Source organism: Dama dama, chromosome 23 (genome assembly GCF_033118175.1).
Source record: "Dama dama isolate Ldn47 chromosome 23, ASM3311817v1, whole genome shotgun sequence".
NCBI lineage: Eukaryota > Metazoa > Chordata > Mammalia > Artiodactyla > Cervidae > Dama > Dama dama.
In genome coordinates, this window is record NC_083703.1 from 43,341,406 (window position 1) to 43,364,251 (window position 22,846).

The 22,846-nt window shown below is 50.1% G+C and overlaps 1 protein-coding gene across 3 annotated transcripts; it reads left to right on the forward strand.

The window, feature by feature from the left end:
- The first annotated feature begins 236 nt into the window (after window positions 1-236).
- On the forward strand, window positions 237-21,878 carry ASB13 (ankyrin repeat and SOCS box containing 13). 3 transcript variants are annotated; one of them, XM_061126531.1, is made up of 6 exons: window positions 237-375; window positions 11,074-11,261; window positions 12,575-12,725; window positions 14,273-14,407; window positions 14,607-14,798; window positions 21,736-21,878. In XM_061126531.1, the coding sequence occupies exons 1-6, from the start codon at window positions 333-335 to the stop codon at window positions 21,828-21,830; spliced, it is 804 nt and encodes a 267-aa protein (XP_060982514.1). In that variant the 5' UTR covers window positions 237-332; the 3' UTR covers window positions 21,831-21,878. The 3 variants fall into 3 exon arrangements, with proteins under 3 accessions (XP_060982514.1, XP_060982513.1, XP_060982515.1); XM_061126530.1 differs by lacking the exon at window positions 21,736-21,878 and adding an exon at window positions 15,995-18,046; XM_061126532.1 differs by lacking the exon at window positions 21,736-21,878 and adding an exon at window positions 16,130-18,046.
- Window positions 21,879-22,846: the final 968 nt, after the last annotated feature.

The following is a 22,846-nucleotide window of genomic DNA, read 5'->3' on the forward strand; positions in this document are numbered from 1 at the left end:
ACAGGTTTGCACACTGATCCCTTCTGCACATGGACACATGGCACGGTTTGCACACGAACAAATATTTTGCACTCGAACGCACGTTCGTCCGGAAAAGCCCGAGGCGGCGACCGCGGAGTCGGACGCAGGTAGCCGAGGCGTGGCGCTGGCCCGGGGCCCGTCCTGGAGCCGCGCCGGCTGGGCGGGGAACTACAACTCCCGGCGCTAAGCCACCTCGGCCAGACGCGCGGCGACGCCGAACGGCCCCGCCCAGCGGGCGGCGCGTTCCCGGCCCAGGTTCCCCCGGCGGTGCGAGTGGCGGAGCCGCGGACTAGGGCGCGGGAGCCGGTGTCATGGAGCCCCGCGCCTCGGACGGTAGCTTCCTGGGCGACGTGGGTACGTGCGAGGCGCTGGGGGCGCGGGGCCGGCTCCGGGGACCGAGAGCTGCATCTGGTGATATTCGCCCCCAGCGGGGACGCATCCTGCTCTGAGGGGTGGCCAGGGGCGTCTGGCCGGGACTGGGTCGGTTGGGAGGGCCTTGCCCTTAAAGGAGCAGCTCCGGGGGTCCCGTGCAGCTCAGACGCGGTTTCTGCGTCCCGCTCCAGGTTCCCCCGTCGGCCCGCGCGTCGCAGCGCTGGTCATCCTTGTGACTTCAGAACCGCAGACGTAAACCACCCCCCCTCCCCCCGCCCCGCCCCGCTTCCCGAGCGCCCAGCAACCTGGGGAGGATGCGGGGCTGTGCGTGGTCACTGCCAGATTCCGAGGAGAACCTAGGAAGTGCCCGCGGGGGACCACTGGTAGGGCAGCCGTGGTACCAGGGTTGGAGCAGACTGCCTTACAGGCACCCAGTGGGAGGGTCGTGCGCGGGGTCGTTAGCATCCTACGGAGACACCCAGGAATCCGATCAAGAAGGAGCGTGTGCCCGTGTCGCACTGTGTGAGACATGCGACCTTGATTCTTGGTTGAGCCTTCCCTAGAATAAAATGGATGCGAGGGCAAAGGGCCATTCTCAGGGGAAGCAAGCCTCCCTGCCTACCGAGTAATCCTAGGGCAAATGACATGAGCAGTGAAAACACTTTGAAAGCCTGGAAAGTAAAAATCTATACAGTCCTTTTATGCTCATAAAAAATGTAGTGCGAATAAAAGTGAGAAATCTTAAGGGTAAATTTAGCTTAAGAGGAATTGCAGTCCTAGCAAAGCAAAGATATTTTAATGATGTTGCAAAACAGCCACCTTCAGCAAGACCAGTCATTTAATAAGCATCTCTGTTTTTACTTGGCATTCTCATCCTAGGCAAGCACAGGACTTTGACCCTGCCAGTGTGAGCTGTGTTTGGTTGGTTCAATGAAACAGGCAATGAACAGCTGACCACGGACACCTATTTAAACACAATTTAGTGTTTTTGTTCATGTACAAGGTTCAGTGGCTTCCCTGGTGGCTCAGTGGTAAAGAATTCTCCTGCAATGTAGAAAATGCAGGTTCCATCCCTGGGTGGGGAAGATACCCTGGAGGAGGAAATGGCAATCAGTTCCAGTATTTCCTGGAAAATTCTGTGGACAGAGGAACCTGGTGGGCTACAGTCCATTGGGTCACAAGAGTCAGGAATGACTTAGTGACCAAACAACAATAACAACAAGGTTCAATAGCACTGCATCATGCCTGGGTATGTTTTTTGTACAGTTTAAGGAATGTATCTTTAGAGGATAATCAACTCTGAATATTCATTGGAAGGACTGGTGCTGAAGCTCCAATATTTTGGCCACCTAATAGGAAAACCCAACTCATTGGAAAAGACCCTGTTGCTGGGAAAGATGGAGGGCAGGAGCAGAACGGGGGCAACAGAGGATGAGATGGGTAGACAGAATCACTGACTCTGTGGACATGAATTTGAGGAAACTCTGGGAGATAGTGAAGGACAGGGAAGACTGGCATGCTGCAGTCTATGTGGCCGTGAAGAGTCAGACAGGACTGAGTGACTGAACAGCAACATTCTAAACTAATGGAGGATGCACAGTTTCTGGGGTTCATGGCTATTTTTGACTTCCCCATGGTTTTATGTCATGTATTTCTTCCAAAATACATTTCATCCTGCTGACATTTTTATTCTCAACACAAATGAATAAACTCAATGTGTTGAATCCAAAAGAGCGCTACCATCCCATTAGAAGCAGAGGACCATCGTAGGAACTTAAACTCATGTTAATATTCTGATCTCAAATTCTCTGTGTGTGGTATACTCTAACCAAACCATGTAGCTTTAATATAACACTATAACACTTCACAGAGGTAAAGGCAGCCGTCCTATAATATGGGCTTACCAATACAATAAGAACCAAGAATTTAGGGCCAGTCCCATCATAAAGTGAATCCAGTCTTTGTTCCTTAGCAAATGTAATTCACATCATTGTCTGTTTGCAAAGTTGAAAAAGTGACTCCTGATTTCAGCATCTGTACTCATGGGCTTCTGACTTGGAAGCTAGAGGCTGGCAGAAGATGAAAGGATTCTTCGCTTATCCTCAGCCTCTGGGGTGTTGGGAAGGTGGCATGGAGAGAGAAAGGGAGAGGCAGCCCTGGGACCAAGACACCCTGGGACCACAGTGAGAGCCACTGAGCTGCTCGGCTGTGTGCCGGGCACTGACTATGAGCCCTGCAGTGGCTGCAGGACACTCATCATTATCCATAAGTTAGAGGTGAAACTGAGTTTGCACAGCCAGGAAGTCACAAAGTTGAGGTTTTTTTTTTTTTTTTTTAATATTTATTTATTTGGCTGAGCTGGGTCTTAGTGGTGGCAAACAGATTCTTCAACTGCAGCATGTGTGGTCTAGTTCCCTGACCAGGGACTGAACCCGGGACCCCCTGCATTAGGAACACACAGAGTCTTAGCCACTGGACCACCAAGAGAGTCCACAAAGCTGAGGTTTTAATGCAAGCAGTTCTTTTTGGTTTTGCCTGTTTTATGTTACAAGGCTCATGTCTCTTCTGTCAGATAAGATCATCTGTAATCGATGTGTAGTGCTGGGTGGGTTTGTGACTGGGATTGATGCATGTTGTCCACTGCAGGTTCTCAGGGGGCTGGGGAGCACCTTTACCATCCATCATCTCTGCATGATGTCCCTTTCAGGCTCTGAGAAACGTCTTTGCCTCCGGGTGTCCACAATCAGGATGGTAGGTCAATCTGCTTCCCATTCAAGTCTCCAAGTTCACCCTTCTGTTGAGTCTGCAGAATCCGATGGGTTTTGTTTGTTTGTTTTCTCTCTCTTTTTTTGGCCTTGCTGGATGGCTGTGGGATCCTAGTTTCCCAACCAGGGGTTGAACCCGGGGCCCTGGTAGTGAGAACACTGAGACCTAGCTACTGGACTGCCAGGGAATTCTGGAATTTCATTTTCTAAAATTAGAATTGTGGTGAAAGTACTTTAAGAGATCTAGATAATCGGTGCCCTGGCTGGGAGATCAGCTTCCTTGAAAATCTTCTTAAATTGTGCGTCTTATTTCTGCCTTAGAGAAGGCTGCATTCTAGAAGTGTCTAGTTAGTGGAGAATCCTATGGGCCATGCATTACACTACTAATAAAAATGTTTGAAGGAAATTAGGTTGATTTTAATACCAATTGGTGTTCTGGGCACTCACTGTGGCCAGGAGTGGCTGCCAACTACAGCAGTACAAAGGAGTTTTGATTTTTTGGTATAACCGTCCTCCCCAGCTCACACCCCTGAGTCCTAAGCACTGTAGGGGAAGGGTTGGGGCGGCAGATTATTGGATGAGCGGTCAGGAAGGTTGTGGAGGGAGGGCAAGGGTCCGATTCCAGCGTTTCTCATAAAATGTGTTTAAGAAGCTCTTTCCGTGAGCACTTGTCTCATGCATCCAACCTGGGCTGGTGGTCTGTTTCACCCTTGATAGTATACTTGTTTCAATGCTATTCTCTCAGAGACAAGTGTTTGGGGCTGGTGCACTGGGAAGACCCAGAGGGATGGGATGGGGAGGGCGGTGGGAGGGGGGTTCAGGATGGGGAACACATGTAAATCCATAGCTGATTCATGTCAATGTATGGCAAAAACCACTACAATATGGTAAAGTAATTAGCCTCCAACTAATAAAAATAAATGGAAAATAAATAAATAAATAAAAAGAAAAGAAGCTCTTTCCCTCCCTTTCCCTGGCTGTCTTCCACTGCTTCTGTAACCTCTTCCCACTTGTCTCTTTTGCTTTCACTTTTTTGCTTTCACTTTCGTTTTCCCTCTTAACTAAGCTTTGTCTTGTTCCTGTAGGAAGGTAAACCTTTTCTCTTTAAAATTTTTACCCAATTTAACACATTATAAAAACCATGAGGTATGCCACTTGACCTCAAGTTTACCAACAAACAATATTGGGGTACTGATAATGAAAACACTGAAAAAAGACCTTGCTCAAAAAATCTCTTCAAAAGTAACAAAACTCTCAGCCCCAAGTGCTAAGTAAAGGTTTCTATTAATACAAATGAAAATGAAGATTTCTGTCTTCCCTTAGAGTCAAGGTGACTGGTAGTTTCAAGCACTGCTGCTGCTGCTACTGCTAAGTCACTTCAGTCATGTCCGACTCTGTGCGACCCCATCCCTGCGATTCTCCAGGCAAGAACACTGGAGTGGGTTGCCATTTCCTTCTCCAATGCATAAAAGTGAAAGTGAAGTTGCTCAGTCATGTCCGACTCTTCGCGACCCCACGGACTGCAGCCTACCAGGCTTCTCGGTCCATGGGATTTTCCAGGCAGGGGTACTGGAGTGGGGTGCCGTTGCCTTCTCCGAGTTTCAAGCACACTGACCTTGAATTCGGACAGCTCTGTAAGATGCGTGGTCGTAATCAAGCATTTAATAAGCACCACCTGTGCCTAGCTATCTGCAAGCGTGTGTCTTTGGTCCCCAAGGCATCTCATGGAGAGGTTTACCATTCTCAGGTGGTGGTCTCTCTGTCCTTCTGGGTCTTCGGCCCTATTTTGTTTTTTCACTCCTTTACTGTTAGATGGGTGGGTACACTTTTCCATGATTTCTAGGTCCTTTCAGCTCTTCAATTCATCTTTTCTTTGTACCCACAAATCCTTGGCCTTCTGGGACTTTGGGGGACAAGTCACTGGGGACCCCTGACTTTCCGGAGAGCCCGCTGAGAGCAGGCCTCGGAACACCAGCTCCGCTGTGGCTTCAGTGACTGCTCACCCTGGCTATATCCCCATAAAGGTGCCCCGCAGCTGTGCATGGGGTAAGGGAAAGCTTACCTGTCATCATTTCAAGAATATTTACTGGGATATTTGGGGAGAAGGCTTATTTCAATCTCTGCAGTGAGGGTCCCAGGCTGCCCTTCATGACAGACCTGGAGCCAGATTATGGCCCAAATGACACTGAAGGGTGCCTGGTGGATGCTGAGCTGTTGGATCCGCTTGTGATGGAGGTGTTCTCTGTGGTCTTTGGAAAACACTCTTTGTTAGAATGAAGCTGCTGCGTGGAGGGGCTGCCTGGCTGGGGAGGAGTGGTCAGGGTCAGAGTCAGGGCCAGCACACGGGCCAGGCTCTGGACTCCGGACAGTCGGGTAGGGCCGATGGGAGCTCTGCTCTGCATGTGGGCCAGAGGCCTGGCAGACCGTGCCTGCCGGAGGGACAGGCTCTCGGCGGGGGGGCCGGCAGGCCCGTGGCTGAGAGCTGCTGTTTGGGCTCAAAGAGCTGGATTCCGGGCTCTGGATGACTAAGCGGGATACTGGTAAATTGGCTCTCTGGAGAAAAAGAAAAAAAAAACAAACAAAAGGAAAAGCCTATTCTAATTTGCTGCTTCCCCTGGTGTAAATATTCACCCATGCTGACTCCAGCTCCCAGAGGCTTCCGCCCGGCCAGATTGCTGGCTATTTGGGCGGAGGGTCTCGAACACCCACCCCTGGGCAGTGTGTAGAGGAGGGAGGCGGTGTCTTCCGGGGACTGTGGTCTTGGCTCTCTTGCAACAGACTCCCGTCTGACTGATGCCCTGGCACGTGGCATGGCTGGAGTGGGCAAGGCCACAGGTGTGGCCCAGATCAGTGTCCGGGCTGGGCAGGCCTGTGATGGACCGGTTGAGGGGTCTACTCTGGCAGTGGGAGACCGACCCAGCTACAGTGGGGGAAGTTCAGTCTGGCAAGTAGAACAGGCTCTTGGAGAGAATGTGTTTGTTCGATACCTGTTTGTCAGGTGTGGTGACGGAATGGGAGGTGAGCGGCTGAGGTCCTGCCATGAAGATGCTTGTGGATGGGGAGGAGGGGAGTCAGGGGCAGGTGTGTGTACAGGGAGGGTGCCTACAGGAGGGCACGGGTGGGGGGCTGCACGCTGGAAGGCTCCCTCAAGGAGCTGAGACCCAGCCTCAGTGGGGAGCAGTGGGGCTGAGTGGGGGACAGCACACCTGGACCCTCCATCACTGGACCCTCCGTCAGCTACCTGAGGCTCTGTGCGATTGGCAACAAGGGTGTATGTGTGCGGGTGCTGAGATGGGAGGATGTGAGGGGGTGGGAGGAGCCTGGAAAAAGGCGCTGGGACTCCATCCTGGAGGGTCTGTATTCCTGGCCTGCGAAGGCATGTGGATTATGTGGATTATTCCAGAGACAAGAGCAAGGGTCTGAAGCAGGCCCCGCCATGACCTGCTGATAACTTAGCTGCTAATGCTAAGTGGGGAGTGCTAAGTGCTAAGTGGGAAGTGGGGAGGGGGAAGACCAGAGAGGGTGTGATAGGAGGGAGGGGTTGATGGGAATGGGGAACCAGGAGACTGATTATGTGGTAGGGCTGGGATTCAGGGGAAGTCTCATCCCAGAGGGAGGGTCTCAGGTTTCCAGGGCGGCCCCTCTCCAGTACTTTGGCCACCTGATGCGAAGAAACGACTCATTGGAAAAGACCCTGATGCTGGGAAAGATTGAAGGCGGGAGGCGAAGGGGACGACAGAGGATGAGATGGTTGGATGGCATCACTGATGTGATAGACATGAGTTTGACCAAGCTCCGGGAGTTGGTGATGGACAGGGAGGCCTGGCGAGCTGCAGTCCATGGGGTCGCAAAGAGTCGGACACGACTGAGCAACTGAACTGACTGATTGACACTCTCCCAGGGGAGTGTTGCAGGGGTGGGGGCACCCCGTCATATGTGGGGTCCAGGCACAGGGCTGGAAACAGCCTGAGCTCAGTGGGTCCACTAGCATGGCATCTTCCTGCCTCTCTTCCCTGCAGGCTCTTTGCTTTAAGGTTGATAAGTATATTCTGACCCTGCCAACCTTCTCACTGTGGTGAGGGAGGGCATGCAGTGGTGGAGGGGAAGGGGTGGGGGCCGCCGAGCTTCCCACTGCCAGCCAGTGTGCCTTCTTGCAGCTGCACCTCCTTTCAGCCACGAAGCACCCCGTGTTCTTCTTCTCTGGGGTGGCTCTCCCCTCCCGTTTGCTTCCAGGGGTCTTCAGAGACCACTGAAACTGCCACTCCCCCCCGGCTCCCCCTTGCTGTAAAGCTGTCCCCTCTTGATGACACCCTGTGGTTGGTACCAGCTGTGGTTAACACCTCCCCCACCGCTGGGCCCTCCTCCATCTTTGTTACTCCCTTAAAAAAGAATTTTTAAATTTTCACTCTGGCTAAAAAAACCCATAGAAATGGTGAAGATGGTCAGTTTTCACTGTGCAGTTCAGTAGTATGAACTACATGCACATTTTGGTATAACAGAGTTCTAGAATTTTTCATCTTTTAGCATGGAAACTCTGCACCTATTCACCTCCCCATTGCTCCCCTTCCCCTTTCCCCCCGGCAGCCACTGTTCTATTTTCTGTCTCTATGACTTTGACTCTGGGAACCTCACGTAAGTGGACTCATACAGTATTTGTCTTTTTGTGACTTGCTTATTTCACTGAGCGTCATGTCCTCGAGGTTCATTGATGTTGCAGCCTGTGTCAGCATCTCTTTCCTTTTTAAGGCTGAGTAATATTCCATGGTATGTATATATCATAGCTGCTTTATCCATTCATCCGTCCATGGGCATTCAGGTACTTTCCATATCATGCTATTGTAAATGATGCTGCAGTGAACGTGGGTACTTATATCTTATCGAGTTAGTGTTTGCAGTTTCTTTGGATAAAAATGACTGGATTGTCTGGTAGTTCTGTTTTAATTTTTGAGGAACCGCAGTACTCCTGTCCAAAGTGCCTACACCACTTTGCTTTCCCACCAACAGCACACAAAGGTTCCAATTTCTCCACGTCTTTGCCAATATCTATTTTCTGTTCTTTTGATAGTAGCCATCCTAATGGGCGTGAGGTGGTATCTCATTGTGGTTTTGATTTGCATCTCTGACGATTGGTGGTAAGCATCTTTTCATGTGCCTGTTGACCATCTGTATATCTTCTTTAGAGAAATATCTCAGTCCTTCGTTACTTTTTTTAACAGGTTATTTATGTTGTTGAGTTGTAGGCATTCTTTATTCTGATATATACAGTCCCCCTTCCCATCGGTGCCTTTCACTGTTGACTGTGGCCCCCAAGACACATAAATTCTCTCCTTTGTAATCATATCTGCTGCTTCTGATCTCTGCCCTCAGCTGCTGCTAAGACAAATGTAGCCGTTGTTTATTCATTAGAAAATATGGTTCCCAGTAAGCTTCACTTCCCCTGTAGACTGGTCAGAAAGAGATACAGTTAGATTTTCTTTAAAAAATTTTATATCCAGGCTTTATAATTCATAATAGTAATTCCTCCCATTCGTTCGTCCCTTATTCACTCAACAAGCAAGTCATGTGAGGAGGGCCTTTGTGGGGCCTCACACTGTGCCAAGCCCTGGGAATAGAGCCAGCAGGTGACGCCCGGCAGGCTGGCCACAGCCCCACCTCCTCTGTGATGCCTTCCCGACAGGCCCTGGACACCCTGGACACGGGTCATCTTGCTTCTAAGTTCCTGTAACTTGACCTGTTTCTCCAGTACTGCAGTCATCCTGTGGTTTTGAATTGGTTGTCCACCCCCTGTCCATGACGGTGAACTGCTTGCTCACTGTCGCGTCCTTCCATCTTTGTGCTCCATGGTGGGGGAGGCTATGTCTACCTGCACTGGCTGCACTGTGGATGCTTGGGTCTCCCCTGCACCCATCTTCCTGAGCTGCACTTTCCTCCTTCCTGCAAAACCCAGGGCCCTGCAAAACCCTGCTCTTCTCTTCTGAGGGTTGCAGCTGCTCAATCTGCTCCCCCGAGATTGACCTGAAAGTGATCCACAGCCGCTTTCCACTACCTGCCCCCTCCAAAGACAGGCACTCGGGTGGCCACTCATTCCAACTGGGAGACATACTGGGGTCTATTTCCGGGGACAGTAAGTACAAAGTGCCCCAAGCTTGGATTCTGCATTTGTGGGGCTCACATCTCCTGAGGCCTCTCTCCTGTGCTTGCAGACGCCTGCCTTCTTGCTATGTCCTCATGTGGTCTTTGCTTCTTTCACCCAGATCCCTGGTATCTGTGTGTCCTAACGTCCTTTTTTTTCTAAGGGCACCAGTCATACTGGATTAGGGCCCACACTAATAAGCCTGCTTTAACTTAATGACTTCTATAATTATGTCTCCAAATACCATCACATTCTGAGGTGTTGGAAGTTAGGGCTTCAACATATGGATTTGGGGGACACAGTTCAGTCCATAACAAACTGTATGCCAACAAATTAGATAACATAGATGAAGTACACAAGTTCCTAAAAAGAGGCAAACTTCAAACTACCAAAACTGACTCGAAAAAAAAAAAAATTCTAAATAAAAAACTTAAAGAAAGCCTAGACCCAGATGTCTTCACAGATGAATTTTCCTAATATTTAAAGATTTAATACCAGTTCTTCATAAACTCTTCCAAAATTTAAAGGGGAGAATACTTCCCAATTCATTCTCTGAGGCCAGTATTACTTTGACCCCAAAACCAGACAAATACATCAATCACAAGAAAAGTGACTCTTATGAACATAGACCCTCAAAATCCTCAAAATTACGTATAAACCAACTCTATCATATAAAAAGATTATACACCATGACCAAGTGGAATTTATCCCAAGAACACATGGTTGGTTGAACATCTAAAAATCAATTAACGTATTATACCATTTTGATATAATTAAGAAGAAATAGCCAGCATGATCATTGCCATAGATCCAGATAAAGTACTTTACAAATCCCAACACCCTCTCATGATAAAAACGCTCAAAAAACTAGAAATAGAAGAGAATATCCTTGACCTGATAAAGGACATCCATGAAAACCCACAGCTCATGTGATGCTTTGTAGTGAAGGACAAAGCTATTTTTGGCCGCAATGCACAGCATGCTGGATCTTAGTTTCCCAAACAGGGATCAAACCTACATCCTCTACAGTTGAAGCATGGAGTCTTAACAACTGGAGGACAAAGATTTTGCCCCAGGACCAGGAACAAGGCAGGAGGTGTCTTTTGGTACTTCTGTTCAATGTGCAGCTGCACATTCAAGCCAAAGCAATTAGGCGAGAAAAAGAAAAGGCATCCAGATTAGAGAGGGAGAAGCAGAGCTACCTCTGAATGCAGATGACGTGATTTACTGTAGGAAATCCTGAGGAATCTGATAAAACTGAATAAAAAGAAGTCCTTGCTTTGGAGACTCTCCCAGGCAAGGACAGGGGAAGTATAAATGCCATGTTATGAGTATATAGGTGCAAAGGTTGTGGAAGATGTGTTTCCTGGTGAAGGAGATATTTCAAATGGGTCCATGTGGACGGCATAACATCTAAACTAAGGAGACTGCAGAATGGATGGCTGGGGTGGGGGCAAAGGTGGGCTTCTCAAGCAGAGAGAATGTATGCAGAGACACAGGTGTGCCAGGGCAGGGAACCTGATGAGCCAGCAGTGTGGCTGGAGAACAGGCTTGTGGGGGGCAGTGGTAGGAGAGGGGTCAAGGAGGTGCCTCCCCAAAGACTTGGACTCTGCCCCCAGGCAGTGGGGATCACTCAAGGATTTTGAATAGGGGTGTCTGGACCAATTACACTTTCGTGTATACAGTGGCTTAGGTTTCATAAAGGGTCCTGGGGTCATACATGTGTTCATTTGACCTGGACAGAAGTGGCATGGTCTTAGCATTACCTGTTTTCCTTTCCAGGTTTCTGGGTGGAGCGCACCCCTGTGCATGAGGCGGCCCAGCGCGGGGAGACCCGACAGCTGCAGCAGCTGATTGAGAGTGGGGCCTGCGTCAATCAGGTCACAGTGGACTCCATCACGCCCCTGCACGCAGCCAGTCTGCAGGGCCAGGTGCAGTGCGTGCAGCTGCTGCTGGCCGCTGGGGCCCAGGTAAGCCACCCTGTAGCACAGACCCCCACCCCCACCCCTGGAATGGCAGGACAAGCTCTAGAGGAAAAGAGGCTTGGGAATAGTGTTCTGTGTGCTATGAGCACACAGAAAGAAAGGAAACCACTGCAGGAGGCTGAGAAGAAAAGGAAGGAGGAAACCAGAGTGGGCTGTAGAGGGAGCCGATCTCTATGGCAGCCACACCCTGAGGACCGGTGAGGAAGCCTGTGGACTGGCTGTTGGGAGGTCACTGGTAACTGGGAGGTCACTGCAGATCTGGCTCTGCAGATGGGCCAGGCTGTGCACCTCTCAGAGGCCAGCTGCCTATGGGGCTGGTGGGGCCTTGGCTGCAGGAGCCGTTTGGGTGCAGAGAGCAGGATGATTACATGGGATGTTGGCAAACCAGCTCTGGAAAGGCCAGGTAGAAAGGAACAAAAGCAAGACTGATTCACTTCTTTCTCTAGTTAAGGACTCACAGCCGTACTGGGCATCGGGCTGGCGGAATTGCTGGGTCTTTACCAGCAGGCTGGGCAGGCTGGTAGGAGCTGGCTTGGCTCCCACGGGACAGCGATGGGGGGAGGTGAGGAAGAAGGGAAGGCTGTGCACTGCTCACTCTTCCCAGAATTTGGCTATGACATTAGTTCCAGAGGAAATGGAACAAGCTTCAGCGTGAATCCAAATAACAGCTGAATTTGGACAAATTCTAAGCGGAATCTGCCAGTTTGGGGAGTTGCCTTTTCCTGCTCTGTGATTTTCCAGCTAGAAGAGGCATGGTTAGACAGTTTTGGGCACTCCTCCTAGATGGGGCTCAAATTAAAGCCGGTTTTCCTACCCTGCCTGTGCTAATGAGGTGTTGGGGTGGTGGAGGGAATGAGGCTGAGTTGAAAGAAAAGCCCTAAATCGCTTGCTGGCTGTACTTAGGCGCCTATAGGCACGCCCTGAGGTCTGTCTGTGAACGTACTCACCTGGTACGGTGCCTCAGCACGTAATGGTGTTCTTCACTCAGTTGTGTCCAACTTTTTTTGACCCCATGGACTGTAGCCTGCCAGGCTCCTCTATACATGGGATTCTCCAGGAATACTAGAGTGGGTTGCCATTCCCTTCTCCAGGGGACTTTCTCAACCCAGGGATTAAACCCGGGTCTCTTGCATTGCAGGCAGACTCTTGACCTTCTGAGCAACTAGGGAAGATACGTAATAGAAAACCTAAGGACTTAGGAGAACCACACAGTGTCTTTGCAGAGATGAACATGCATCAGAGCATGAGTGGCCGGCACCCTCTCCTCCACCCTCTGACACCTGTTACCCTCCTTCCAGGTGGATGCCCGCAACATTGACGGCAGCACCCCACTCTGTGATGCCTGTGCCTCGGGCAGTGTCGAGTGCGTGAAGCTTCTGCTCTCCTACGGGGCCAAGGTCAACCCGCCCCTGTACACAGCATCCCCGCTGCACGAGGCCTGCATGAGCGGTGAGTTGGCAGAGGCCTAGATGCCAGGGAAGCTGTCCGATGGCTGGTGAAGCCATGGAGTCTGGTGATGCAGTGCTTTTCCTCCTGCAGATGCAGTGCTCGCCCGGACTGAAGGCAGGGTTCTAGCCAGTCAGCACCTTTCAGATGCTCACCCGGGAGTGGGGTTCCCCCTGCAGCCGCTCACCTCGTGGGCTGCCCTGAGAGTCCCTGATCTGGCAGGAAGAGGAGGCCCAGACGCATCCTCGAGGCAGATACTCTCTGAGGAGCTGGGCGCTGGTGGTTTTTAGCTGCCCCCGGAGAAAGGGTGAATTTCAGAGGATGGGAGGACACGGCTGCTCCAGTCTTACTGGGTCAGACACGCCCAGGAGAGGAGCTATGATAGGCAGAACTGGAAATTTAGGGTGAGACCAGAAGGCCAGAAATATTTGAGAGACTAGACTAGGCAGTTTGGATTCCACTGTTTACAGCAAAGTTTGCACACCTGTCCTGGGCTTTGGCGGGCACAATGCTCTGGCTCGCCGTGCTTGTTGGGACCTGGGCTCTTCTATGGCTCCCCTGTCTCTGCTGCTTGCACCCCGAATCCCACCGCCAGGTCACCTTTGTCAATTGGGACCGCTTCAGGCAGCTCTGAAGGTTTTTGAGCAGATGCTGAATGCTAGGAACACATCTTTGAAAGATTCGTTTAGCAGCCATCCATCCATGCACAGCATGGGGAAGAGAAGTTTTTTTTATTCCTTCACTCATCTTAGGTTCACTGGCAGGCTCCTGCCAATGAGAAGGACAAGGGAGAAGGGACGGATTAAGAAGAGAAAACCAAGCAGAAGTTAGTGTGTGCACTGCACATACACACAGGAGAGCTCAGACAGAGGGTGGTTAGATTTGATGTGGGGGAGAGGACAGCCCAAGGTCCAGGTCAACTCAGGGTGAGGAGGAGGCTGGCTGGGGAGTGGAGAGGACCTGGTCGTGGGGGACAAGTCCACATGAAAATGGCCACAGCCTGGTGGTGGAGATGGAGCAGGCGTGATCAAGAAATGAGAGAGGATGGAGTCTGGGATGGATGGAGCCCGACCTAAGCTCAACCCCAAACTTGAGTTAAAGATGCTGGAGAAAAGCCAGGAAAGAGGCCAGAAAGGCATCAGCTGGGAGGGGGCAGGGAACCCTGCGGTAGGAAAGTTTAGGGAAGTTCATCCAGGCAGCTTGGCTTTTCAGATACAGCTTGGGGAGCAACCAAAGGTGGGGAGACCCTTCTCTCCACGGGGGTGGGGAGCTTTGCGTCCACAGCTGGTGACCCAAACTTTGTGTTCTCCCAGCGCTGGGTACAGGTCCCTGCGGCTCTCCCCTTGTCCCCTTGCCTGGCGGGCTTTGGGGGATGGCGTCGAGCTCCCCAGGGAAGGACGCCCACCCCGTGCTCCCGTGGGTTGCAGCCCGCCTTCCCTGTCTTCTGCTGCAGCCAAGCTCGCTCCAGCCACGCTTGTTACTTCAAATACACACGGCTTTTTCCTCTGAGTGATCACGAGGCTTTCTCCTCTGCCTCCGTTTCTTTTAAGGAAGTTCCGAGTGTGTGAGGCTTCTGATCGACGTTGGGGCCAACCTGGAAGCGCACGACTGCCACTTTGGGACCCCTCTGCACGTTGCCTGCGCCCGCGAGCATCTGGACTGTGTCAAAGTGCTGCTCAATGCGGGTTCGTAGTCTTTGTGCCCTCCTGCCCAACCCCGCCTCCCGCCACCGACCCCTCCACCGCAGCCCTGGGCTCAGCGCAGCCGCGTTTCCACCTGCGCCGCCCGCTGCCGCAGAGCGTTGAATGCGATTCTGGGGAGGGGCTGCTGCTTTCGTGTCCGTGTTCCTTGGCGATCTTTGACACCACTCCCAACCCCTCGCAGGGGCCAACGTGAATGCGGCGAAGCTCCATGAGACGGCACTGCACCACGCGGCCAAGGTGAAGAACGTGGACCTCATCGAGATGCTCATCCAGTTTGGGGGCAACATCTACGCGCGCGACAACCGAGGGCGGAAGCCGTCGGACTACACGTGGGCCAGCAGCGCCCCCGCCAGGTGCCTGGAGCACTATGAGAGTGAGTGTGTGTGCAGTGGCTCCTGGCGCCGCGTCTGCGTGCGCTGGGTTTGCGGGGACCGCTTGCGGGAGCCTCTGAGATGATAACAATCGGTCGTCCCTTTACTCAGACGGGTCCCTGCGATTATGCAGATACAGGCCCGGATCTTCAGCCAACAGAGGACAAACCACCAGCTGAGACAAGGCCTCGTCTCTGGGGCACATTTTTAAGAGTTTACGTGGAATTGCAGTCACAAGAGGCTTTCAAGTACCAATTGGGAAAAAAAAAGCCCATTGATTAAACATTTTGCCAACCTGACCCAACCAAAATCCATCATGGATTGAGAGGCAAATACCATCCACATCTGTCCAGAAAACATTTTCTAGAAGGTGTTTTCTCTTCCTGAATCCAAATAATTTAGGAGGAAGTAACTGGGAAAAGGAATGTCACCAGTAATTCATTTTCCTTTCAAAGAGGTTTTTCTTTCATAACATTTCGTTAAGTTGAGAATACTCTCTTTGGTTAATATATATTGATATTTTGATCAAACACTCATGGTCCTAAAGGCAGCCGTTGGGGCCAGGCTCTGCTCTGTACACATTCCTATGGCCCAAAGGTCAGGGGCCTCCAGGCATGTTCCTTCTTTGGCCCTGGTGTGTGTCCCTTGTGAGCTGTAGCTCCAGGCTTCATCTGCAGGCCTGTGGTCCTGACGCTTTGCCCTGTGGGTCAGTTCTCCATGGGTCCCTGTGGCTGCAGAGGGACAGAGCAGAGCCCCTGGAGCTTGGAACTGCCGGGGTGGGCAGCCAGCCTTGGCTGCCTGAACCCTTGCCCAACCCTCATCTGTCTGGAAGTTTGACAAATAAGCCTACTGGCTGCAGATTACTGCTTTGCTGACGAATCCATGTGCTCAGTTATAACATTATGGCGCCCCCTCTAAAAAAAAATCACAAAAGCCAAAAAAAAAAATCCCCCAAAAGCCCAAAGCCCACAAAATGAAATCCCAGGGGCCATCAGCTGAATTCTGTTTCCTGATCTTCTGTCCTGGGTCCCAGTCCCTGGCTGTCCTTCCTGGCCACCTTCCAGAGAGGGTATACAGGGTTCATCATTTTTGCAGGAAAGGGGAGGTGTCTGCAGTTCTGTCCTGGCTCTTGTTACGCTGAAGGATGCTGCTCTCCTTCCTCAAGCTGACCTCACGTACATTCTGTCCCTTTCTGCAGAGACCCCTCTTAGCCTGTCTCAGCTTTGCAGGGTGAGCCTGAGGCGGGCGGCCGGCGTCAGGGGGCTGGAGAAGATCGCCAGGTTGGACATCCCTCCCCGGCTCATTGACTTCCTCTCTTACAACTGAGCTTCAGGTGTGAGGTCCAGGTGGTTGGTGACTTAGGGCTGAGCGGGGCTCTCTGCCCACGACGTTGGAAACTGTGCCGCTGCTGTGGAGAACAGCACCCCGAATCTCTCCAGGCCGTCCTGGCTCGTCTTCTCTGCAGACCCTTGGAGGATGTTTCCAAGGCCCTGGGAAAGGCCCGGGGCTGGCCCTCCCTGGACTTCAGTCCAACTTCCTCTGACTTCCTCCCGGCCGTGCCAGTGTCTCTCTTCATGACCTTCCTCGGAGGGACTCTCAGGACAGACTCTCCAGAAGAACGGGGGGGCCAGGTGGGGCTGGGGGGTGAGGGCTCTGATTCCAATTCCACACACCTGGGAGGTACCACCCCTGATTCCTTCAACACCGGGTGGCCCTGATGTGCAAAGGAAGGCGCCTGCACTGCAGGGGTTGGGCCCCTGGGAGTGGGTCCCGGCCGGGCCCGGGACAGCGCTTTGGGGACAGCCTGCCCCCTTGGGTGCTGTTTTCTGGAGCCACGGTTGGCACCTTGTGAGACCCACCTGTGCCCAGGTATGCCCATCACTCAGGGGGCTTTATACGGGTCTCAGTGGGGAAGCATCAGGCTTCCGATTCTCACAGTGTTTCTTAGGAAGTTTTTCTCCAGTCTGAGGTCTCAGCTCTTTTAAAAAGTATATGCAGGGACTTCCCTGCTGGTCCAGTGGTTAACACTTTGCCTTCCAATGCAGAGGATGCAGGTTCGATCCCTGATCGGGGAGCAAAGATCCCATATGCCCCATGGCCAAGAAACCAGGACGTAAACAACATAAGCAATATTGTAACAAACTCAATAAAGACTTAAAAAAAAAAAAAGTATATGCAGATGATGAAAACTTTTAGACACATGTGCTGTAGCACTTAGATTTCCTTAACAAGTCTGTAAAGCAACAGGTAACAGGAAGGCGTCTTAGCACATCCTCCCTGGGGTAGTGATTTCCAATGTGAAGCACCACTGGGAAACTCTTTAGAGACTGTTTTTCATCTTTCTACAGCTGCTAAATGAATTCTTTGCCCACCCCAAGTTTTGCTAATTTCCTGAAGCTCTGCAGTTGGCAGAAGAGGTCGCGTCACCCTCTGCCAGGTCAAGCATTGATTCATACATTTTTTGTGGGCACTTAAGGAACATCTGAGCTTCAGGCACTGCCTGGTGCTGTGAGCTGGACAGGAATCAGACTCGTCATCCAGTCAGGGCGAGAAAGTGTTGCACAATCTGTTTTTAGTAATAGAAAGAAGCAAGTAATTCTACATTATAAACCATGAGGTGACATGACATAGTATGTTCAAACTGTATCTGTCTGCTTAAGATTCTGTATCATAATTTAAAATCTCAGGGGTTAAACTAGAGGACGTTTGTATAAGTAGTTGAGGTCTATTTGGTTTGAGGGGCAATGGAGAAAGTACCCCTTGTAAACTCTCTTGTGGGTCAGGCCTCAAACCAGTGTCCCCAGAAATGTTGACCTCACCAGGTTCCCCCAGAGAGTGTGGGGGGAAGAATGAGCCTGGTGGGTCAAGGTCATGCCAGCTGTGCTCACGATCAGGAGCTCCTCTTGGCAGGGCTACATGGGTGGGGCCCACACATGGTGGAAAGTTCTGTGCTGGCAGCCGTGGGTATTTTCAGCTCCACTGCTCAGGCTGTTAGGATGGTGCTTCCTCGTACGAGGAGATAAGAGCCGCTCCCATTTGCTGCAGGTGTAGATATGTGTTCTGGGTCAATCAGTGTATCCGTGTGCACTAATCACACACACACAAAAATCGCTGGGTTCTGCCCTTTCATCTTTGTAACAGGAACTTGCCTTGGTCCGTGAAAGCTGCTAACGTTTCCACATGTGGGACACCGGGGGCAGAGCCTGGTTCCCGCACTCACTGCTCAATAAAAGTGGTCGGGATGAATCCATCCTTGTGTGCACCTGGCCCTTTTCTTATTGGGGGCGGGCAGAATCACTGGGTGGGCTTCATCCAGGGAGAGCCAGAGAGGCTGCTGTCATCTCCCCTGGGTCTCGGCCAGTCCTGGACGTGGGTCTCCCTCACCCCTCTTCCAGCCTCTCCTCTCCTGTTGCTGGTCTCCATGCCGCCGCGTGTGGGGAGACCCTGCCCAAGGGATCAGATGACTAACATTCCAGGGCTTCCTGTAGCTGCCCCTCACTTTGTTGAGATGTAACTGATGAGTATAGACCTCTCCGTAGGACTGGCTGAAGACACATCTCAGCCCTCTGAGCCTGGGTCTTCCTTGCTGAAGGAGAGGGATCAAAGATCAGACTTTGATCATTGAAAGGATATGATGATCAACCACCAAATCTCATGGATGAGAATTACGAGGCCAGTTAGGCTCAGATGTTTTTATGAAGCCAAAATTCGGTGATGAGAAATTGCCTTTAAAACAATGACGTGCTTCTCAAATGTTAAAGTCTTATGTATGACTGTACTTTATTGTATGTATGACTGTGGCTTTGTTGATGTGTAAACCTCTTCCCTGGTGATGCCAGTGGTAAAGAACCTGCCTGCTAATACAGGAAACATAAGAGACATGGGTTCGATCCCTGGGTCAAGAAGATTCCCTGGAGGAGGGCATGGCAACCCACTCCAGTATTCTTGCCTGGAGAATCCCATGGACAGAGGAGTCTGGTGGGCTACAGTCCATATGGTTTCAAAGAGTTGGATATGACTGAAGTGACTTAGCACATGCACACATCTTACAATCAGGTAAACAATTCTCTTCTGACTTTGAGGTAGGACCACCTCAGGAGTAATTCACTCAGGAGTAATCTACTCAGAACACCTCTCAATTTACATTTTAAAAATGTGCACATAAGAAACTATATTCAATATCCTGTGATAAACCATAATGGAAAAGAGTGTGAAAAAGAATATATATACAGACTGAGTCACTTTTCTGTACAGCAGAAATTAACACAACACTGTAAATTAACTCTACTTTAAAAAATTAAAAAAAAAAACCCAATGTGCAGCTGACAGATTTGGAGAAAATATATGCGATATAGATAACAAATGACTACTGATCAAAATATGTAAGGATATTCTATAAATCATTCAGAGGAAGATTAACAACCTCCCCCCCACCCCAAAAAAAAAAAAGCAGGCAAAGACTATGAACAAGAGATTTACGGAAGAGGAAACCTCAAATGTCCCATGACAGGAAAGGATGGTCAGTAGTGATGACGGAAATGCACATTAGTGAGTACACACTTCAATGAAATGATACTGTTAAGTACCATCATCTTAACAAAAATGAAAATGGATATTGGGCAAATGGCAATTCAGACAGCCAACTGGGGTATAAATTGGTATGTGTGGTTTAGAAAGCTGTTAGATGGTATTGCTAAAAGTGCTTATACCACGATTGTACAGTAGCTCTACTTTCTGTTTTTTTTTTTCTTCTAGTTGCATTGTAATTGACATACAGCACTATATGAGTTTAAGGTGTACAACACACACAGTGAAATGATGAGCACCTTAGATTTACTGAACATGGATCATCTCATATAGATATGACATTAAAGAAATAGAAAATTGTTTTCCTTGTGATCAGAAACTCAATTTACTTTTTAAACAACTTTATATAATACATAGCAGGGTTATCTTTATCATGTGTGTTACATCTCTAGCACTTATTTATCTTGTAACTGGAAGTTTGTCCTTTTTTAAAAAAAATTATTTTTGGCTTTGCAAAGGCTTTCGCTAGTTGCAGCGAGTTGGGGCTACTCTGGTTTTGGTTCACGGGATTCTCACTGCGGTGGCTTTTCTCATTGTGGAGCACAAGCTCTTGGCGTGCAGGCTTCAGTAGTTGCAGGGCATGGACTCAGTAGCTGTAGCTCATGGGCTCTAGAGCACAGGCTCAGTAGTTGTGGTGCCTAGTTGCACGGTGGCATGTGGAATCTTCCTGGACCAGGGATTGAACTTGTGTCTCCTGCATTGGCAGGAGGATTCTATCCACTGTGCCACCAGGGAAGTCCTAGAAGTTGTCCTTTTTTTGACTACCTTCATCTGATTATGCCTTCCTCCTAGTATTTCTGTTTTTGGCAAATATACCTGAAAGAACCCTCACATGTTTCATAAGCAGATGAGTGGCAATGTTTAGGGTCACAATGCGTGTCAGAGTGAAAGACCTCAGCATCAGAGAAGCTGTAGAATAAATTTGCACATTCACTTAATGCTTATGCGCTGTGACTGTTAAGATGAATTAGAGTTACATCAGTTCAGTTCAGTTCAGTCGCTCAGTTGTGTCAGACTATTTGTGACCCCATGGACTGCAGCATGCCAGGCTTCCCTGTCTATCACCAACTCCCGGAGCTTACTCAAACTCATGTCCATTGAGTCGGACATGGTTTACATGGTCTACCACTAATAGATCTAAAAATTATAACGGCCAATGAAAAAAAACTGCCAACCTTATTTAAGTATAGTATGAACCCATTTGTATAAAGTGAAATACAAGATATACTGAGCATCTAAGGATATATGTGTGTTCAGTGACATTGCAGAACCCACATGATAACCTTCGAGTCTAAGCATTTGAGTTCCTTTATTCAGGAAAACGAGCCTAAGCCTGGCTCCCATCGCAGAGCTCACCGGCCCATGTTGTGAGCAGCTGTGCTGACCACGGGAGTGCCAGCAGGCTGCCTGCTTCTCCACTCTGAAGCATTGACTGTCCTTTCCATGATGGCCTGGAAAAGGCTTCCAGACCCTGCAGACTTTTTTTTCCCTCCTTTCTCAGTGTGAGTACCATGTGGCATTGACACCTAAGCCCATGTTATGCTGGCGTCAAAAGTCTTGTGATCTCTGGCAGCTTGAATGCAAATATGTCTTAAGTTGGTCCAATCTAAACAGGGAGCCTCCTAGAAGCCTAATGTCTCAAAACCACAAATAAAGGAGGAGAGGCCCGTGACAATCTCTCTCGCATACACACATCTCCTTCTTCATACAGACTCTGATTTTCCAGCAGCTGGTCTCCAGGTGTGCGGTTCTCATGAACCACAGGCTTCAGAGAAGAGAACTGGCAACAGCTCTGAGCTGGGTGTGCAAGTAGCATAGCCCTCTGCTTTCTGCACAATCCACAGAGAAATTTCCCCTTGCTTCTCGGTGTTCACCGAATCTGGAGGCTCATTCTGCTGTGGTGGAGACAGGGCGCTGGATGAATGAGACAAAGAATGTCCTCTCGGCCCTTGGTCCACTTTCCCTTTCCTTCCTTCCTTCCACACATCCTTCCTTCCATCCATCTACCCTTCTTTTTAAGTTATTTATTTTTGGCTGTGCTGGGTCTTCGTTGCAGCGGGGGCTTCCTCTAGTTGCAGTGAGCGGGAGCTGCTCTCTAGCTGTGTGTGGGCTTCTCCTTGTGGTGGCTTCTCTTGTCATGGAGCAGAGGCTCTAGGGTGCATGGGATCAGCGGTTGTCACTTCAGGGCTCCGTAGTTGAGGTGCCTGGGCTCAGCTGCTTCATGGCACGTGGGATCTTCCCAGACCAGGGATCAAACGCATGTCTCCTGCGTTGGCAGGCAGATTCCTTACCACTGAGCCACCAAGGAAGCCCTGTTTTGTTTATTTTTTCAAACTGATTATTCTATCTTAGGTTCTCCGCTGGGCACCGAAGATACCAGTAATGCCACCAAAAGCAAAAGCCGACACCCCAAACAGATGCACAAGTCCTGGCCCCGAAGGACCTGAGTCTGTTGCTCAGGGAACAGACATAGGAAGTATATCTGGGAACGGGGGCAGGAAGGGGTCGTGAGCTCCAAACAGGAAGGAGGCCCAACTTTGCTCTTAGAAGAGAAGGAGAGAGATGACCTCGACCCCGTTTCTCATGTCTTGGGCAAATAAATGTTGACAATTGCATTCATTTTTCTATCCATGGTGCTGTGGAGTTTACCAAGCTTTATAAGGACCTGTAGTATTGGCAGCACTCTTCTGGAGCAAGTGTGAATATGCCAAAGACTGACTGATACAGCTTCTCTTTTGTTTCATTTCCTACACTTCTCCCAAACACAGAAACCAGAGTGAAGTTTAACCCCGTGGGATTTTACACGTGTAAAGCACTCACTATAAACATTTCTTGTGCTTACTGCTTCCAAAGGCCTGGAGGAGACTTTTACAAAGGGCCAAACTGGGAGAAGGGAGCCAGAACTTCTGCCTATGAGTCACCATACAGAACACATGTGAGTGATTTTAAAAATTGAAATTAACTGAGCCATGGGGGGAAAATCATCACAGGCTACCTTCAAAGAGTCTAATCATTAGTCTTTTATTTCACTCTTTCTTTTGGAGAGTCGGAGGGGTCCTTTGCTTCTTTTTTTTTTAAAAAAAGCACAGAGTGGGGATTCCCTGCTGGTCCAGTGGTAAGGACTCTACTTTCTCACTGTGGAAGGCCCAGGTTCAATCTCTGGTTGGAGAACTAAGATTTCACAAGCCACATGCCTCCCCCAAAAGCTGAGTGTATACAGCGGAAAATAGGATTCAGTTCTGTTTAAGAGCCGACTGAGCAGGGGCTAAGGGCAGCACAGTGAGCGGCTGGAGGAGGGGTGTGGAGGGGAGCCAGTGGGAAACACGGGGTACCGGGTCCTGCCCATCGGGGTCACCAGTTCTACCAGCTGCCTCTGTGGCCTCTTCCCAGGGAGACTGGTCAGACCTCTCGGGACAGGCCGAGAGCAGGATGTTGTTTCTGACACGTACAGAACGGATCAGAG

Coding starts and splice junctions, on each gene's coding strand:
- ASB13 (XM_061126530.1), top strand. CDS start 333: ATGGAGCCCCGCGCCTCGGACGGTAGCTTCCTGGGCGACGTGG. Junction 376..11,073: donor TAGCTTCCTGGGCGACGTGG/GTACGTGCGAGG, acceptor TTTCCTTTCCAG/GTTTCTGGGTGGAGCGCACC. Junction 14,799..15,994: donor GTGCCTGGAGCACTATGAGA/GTGAGTGTGTGT, acceptor CCCTTTCTGCAG/AGACCCCTCTTAGCCTGTCT.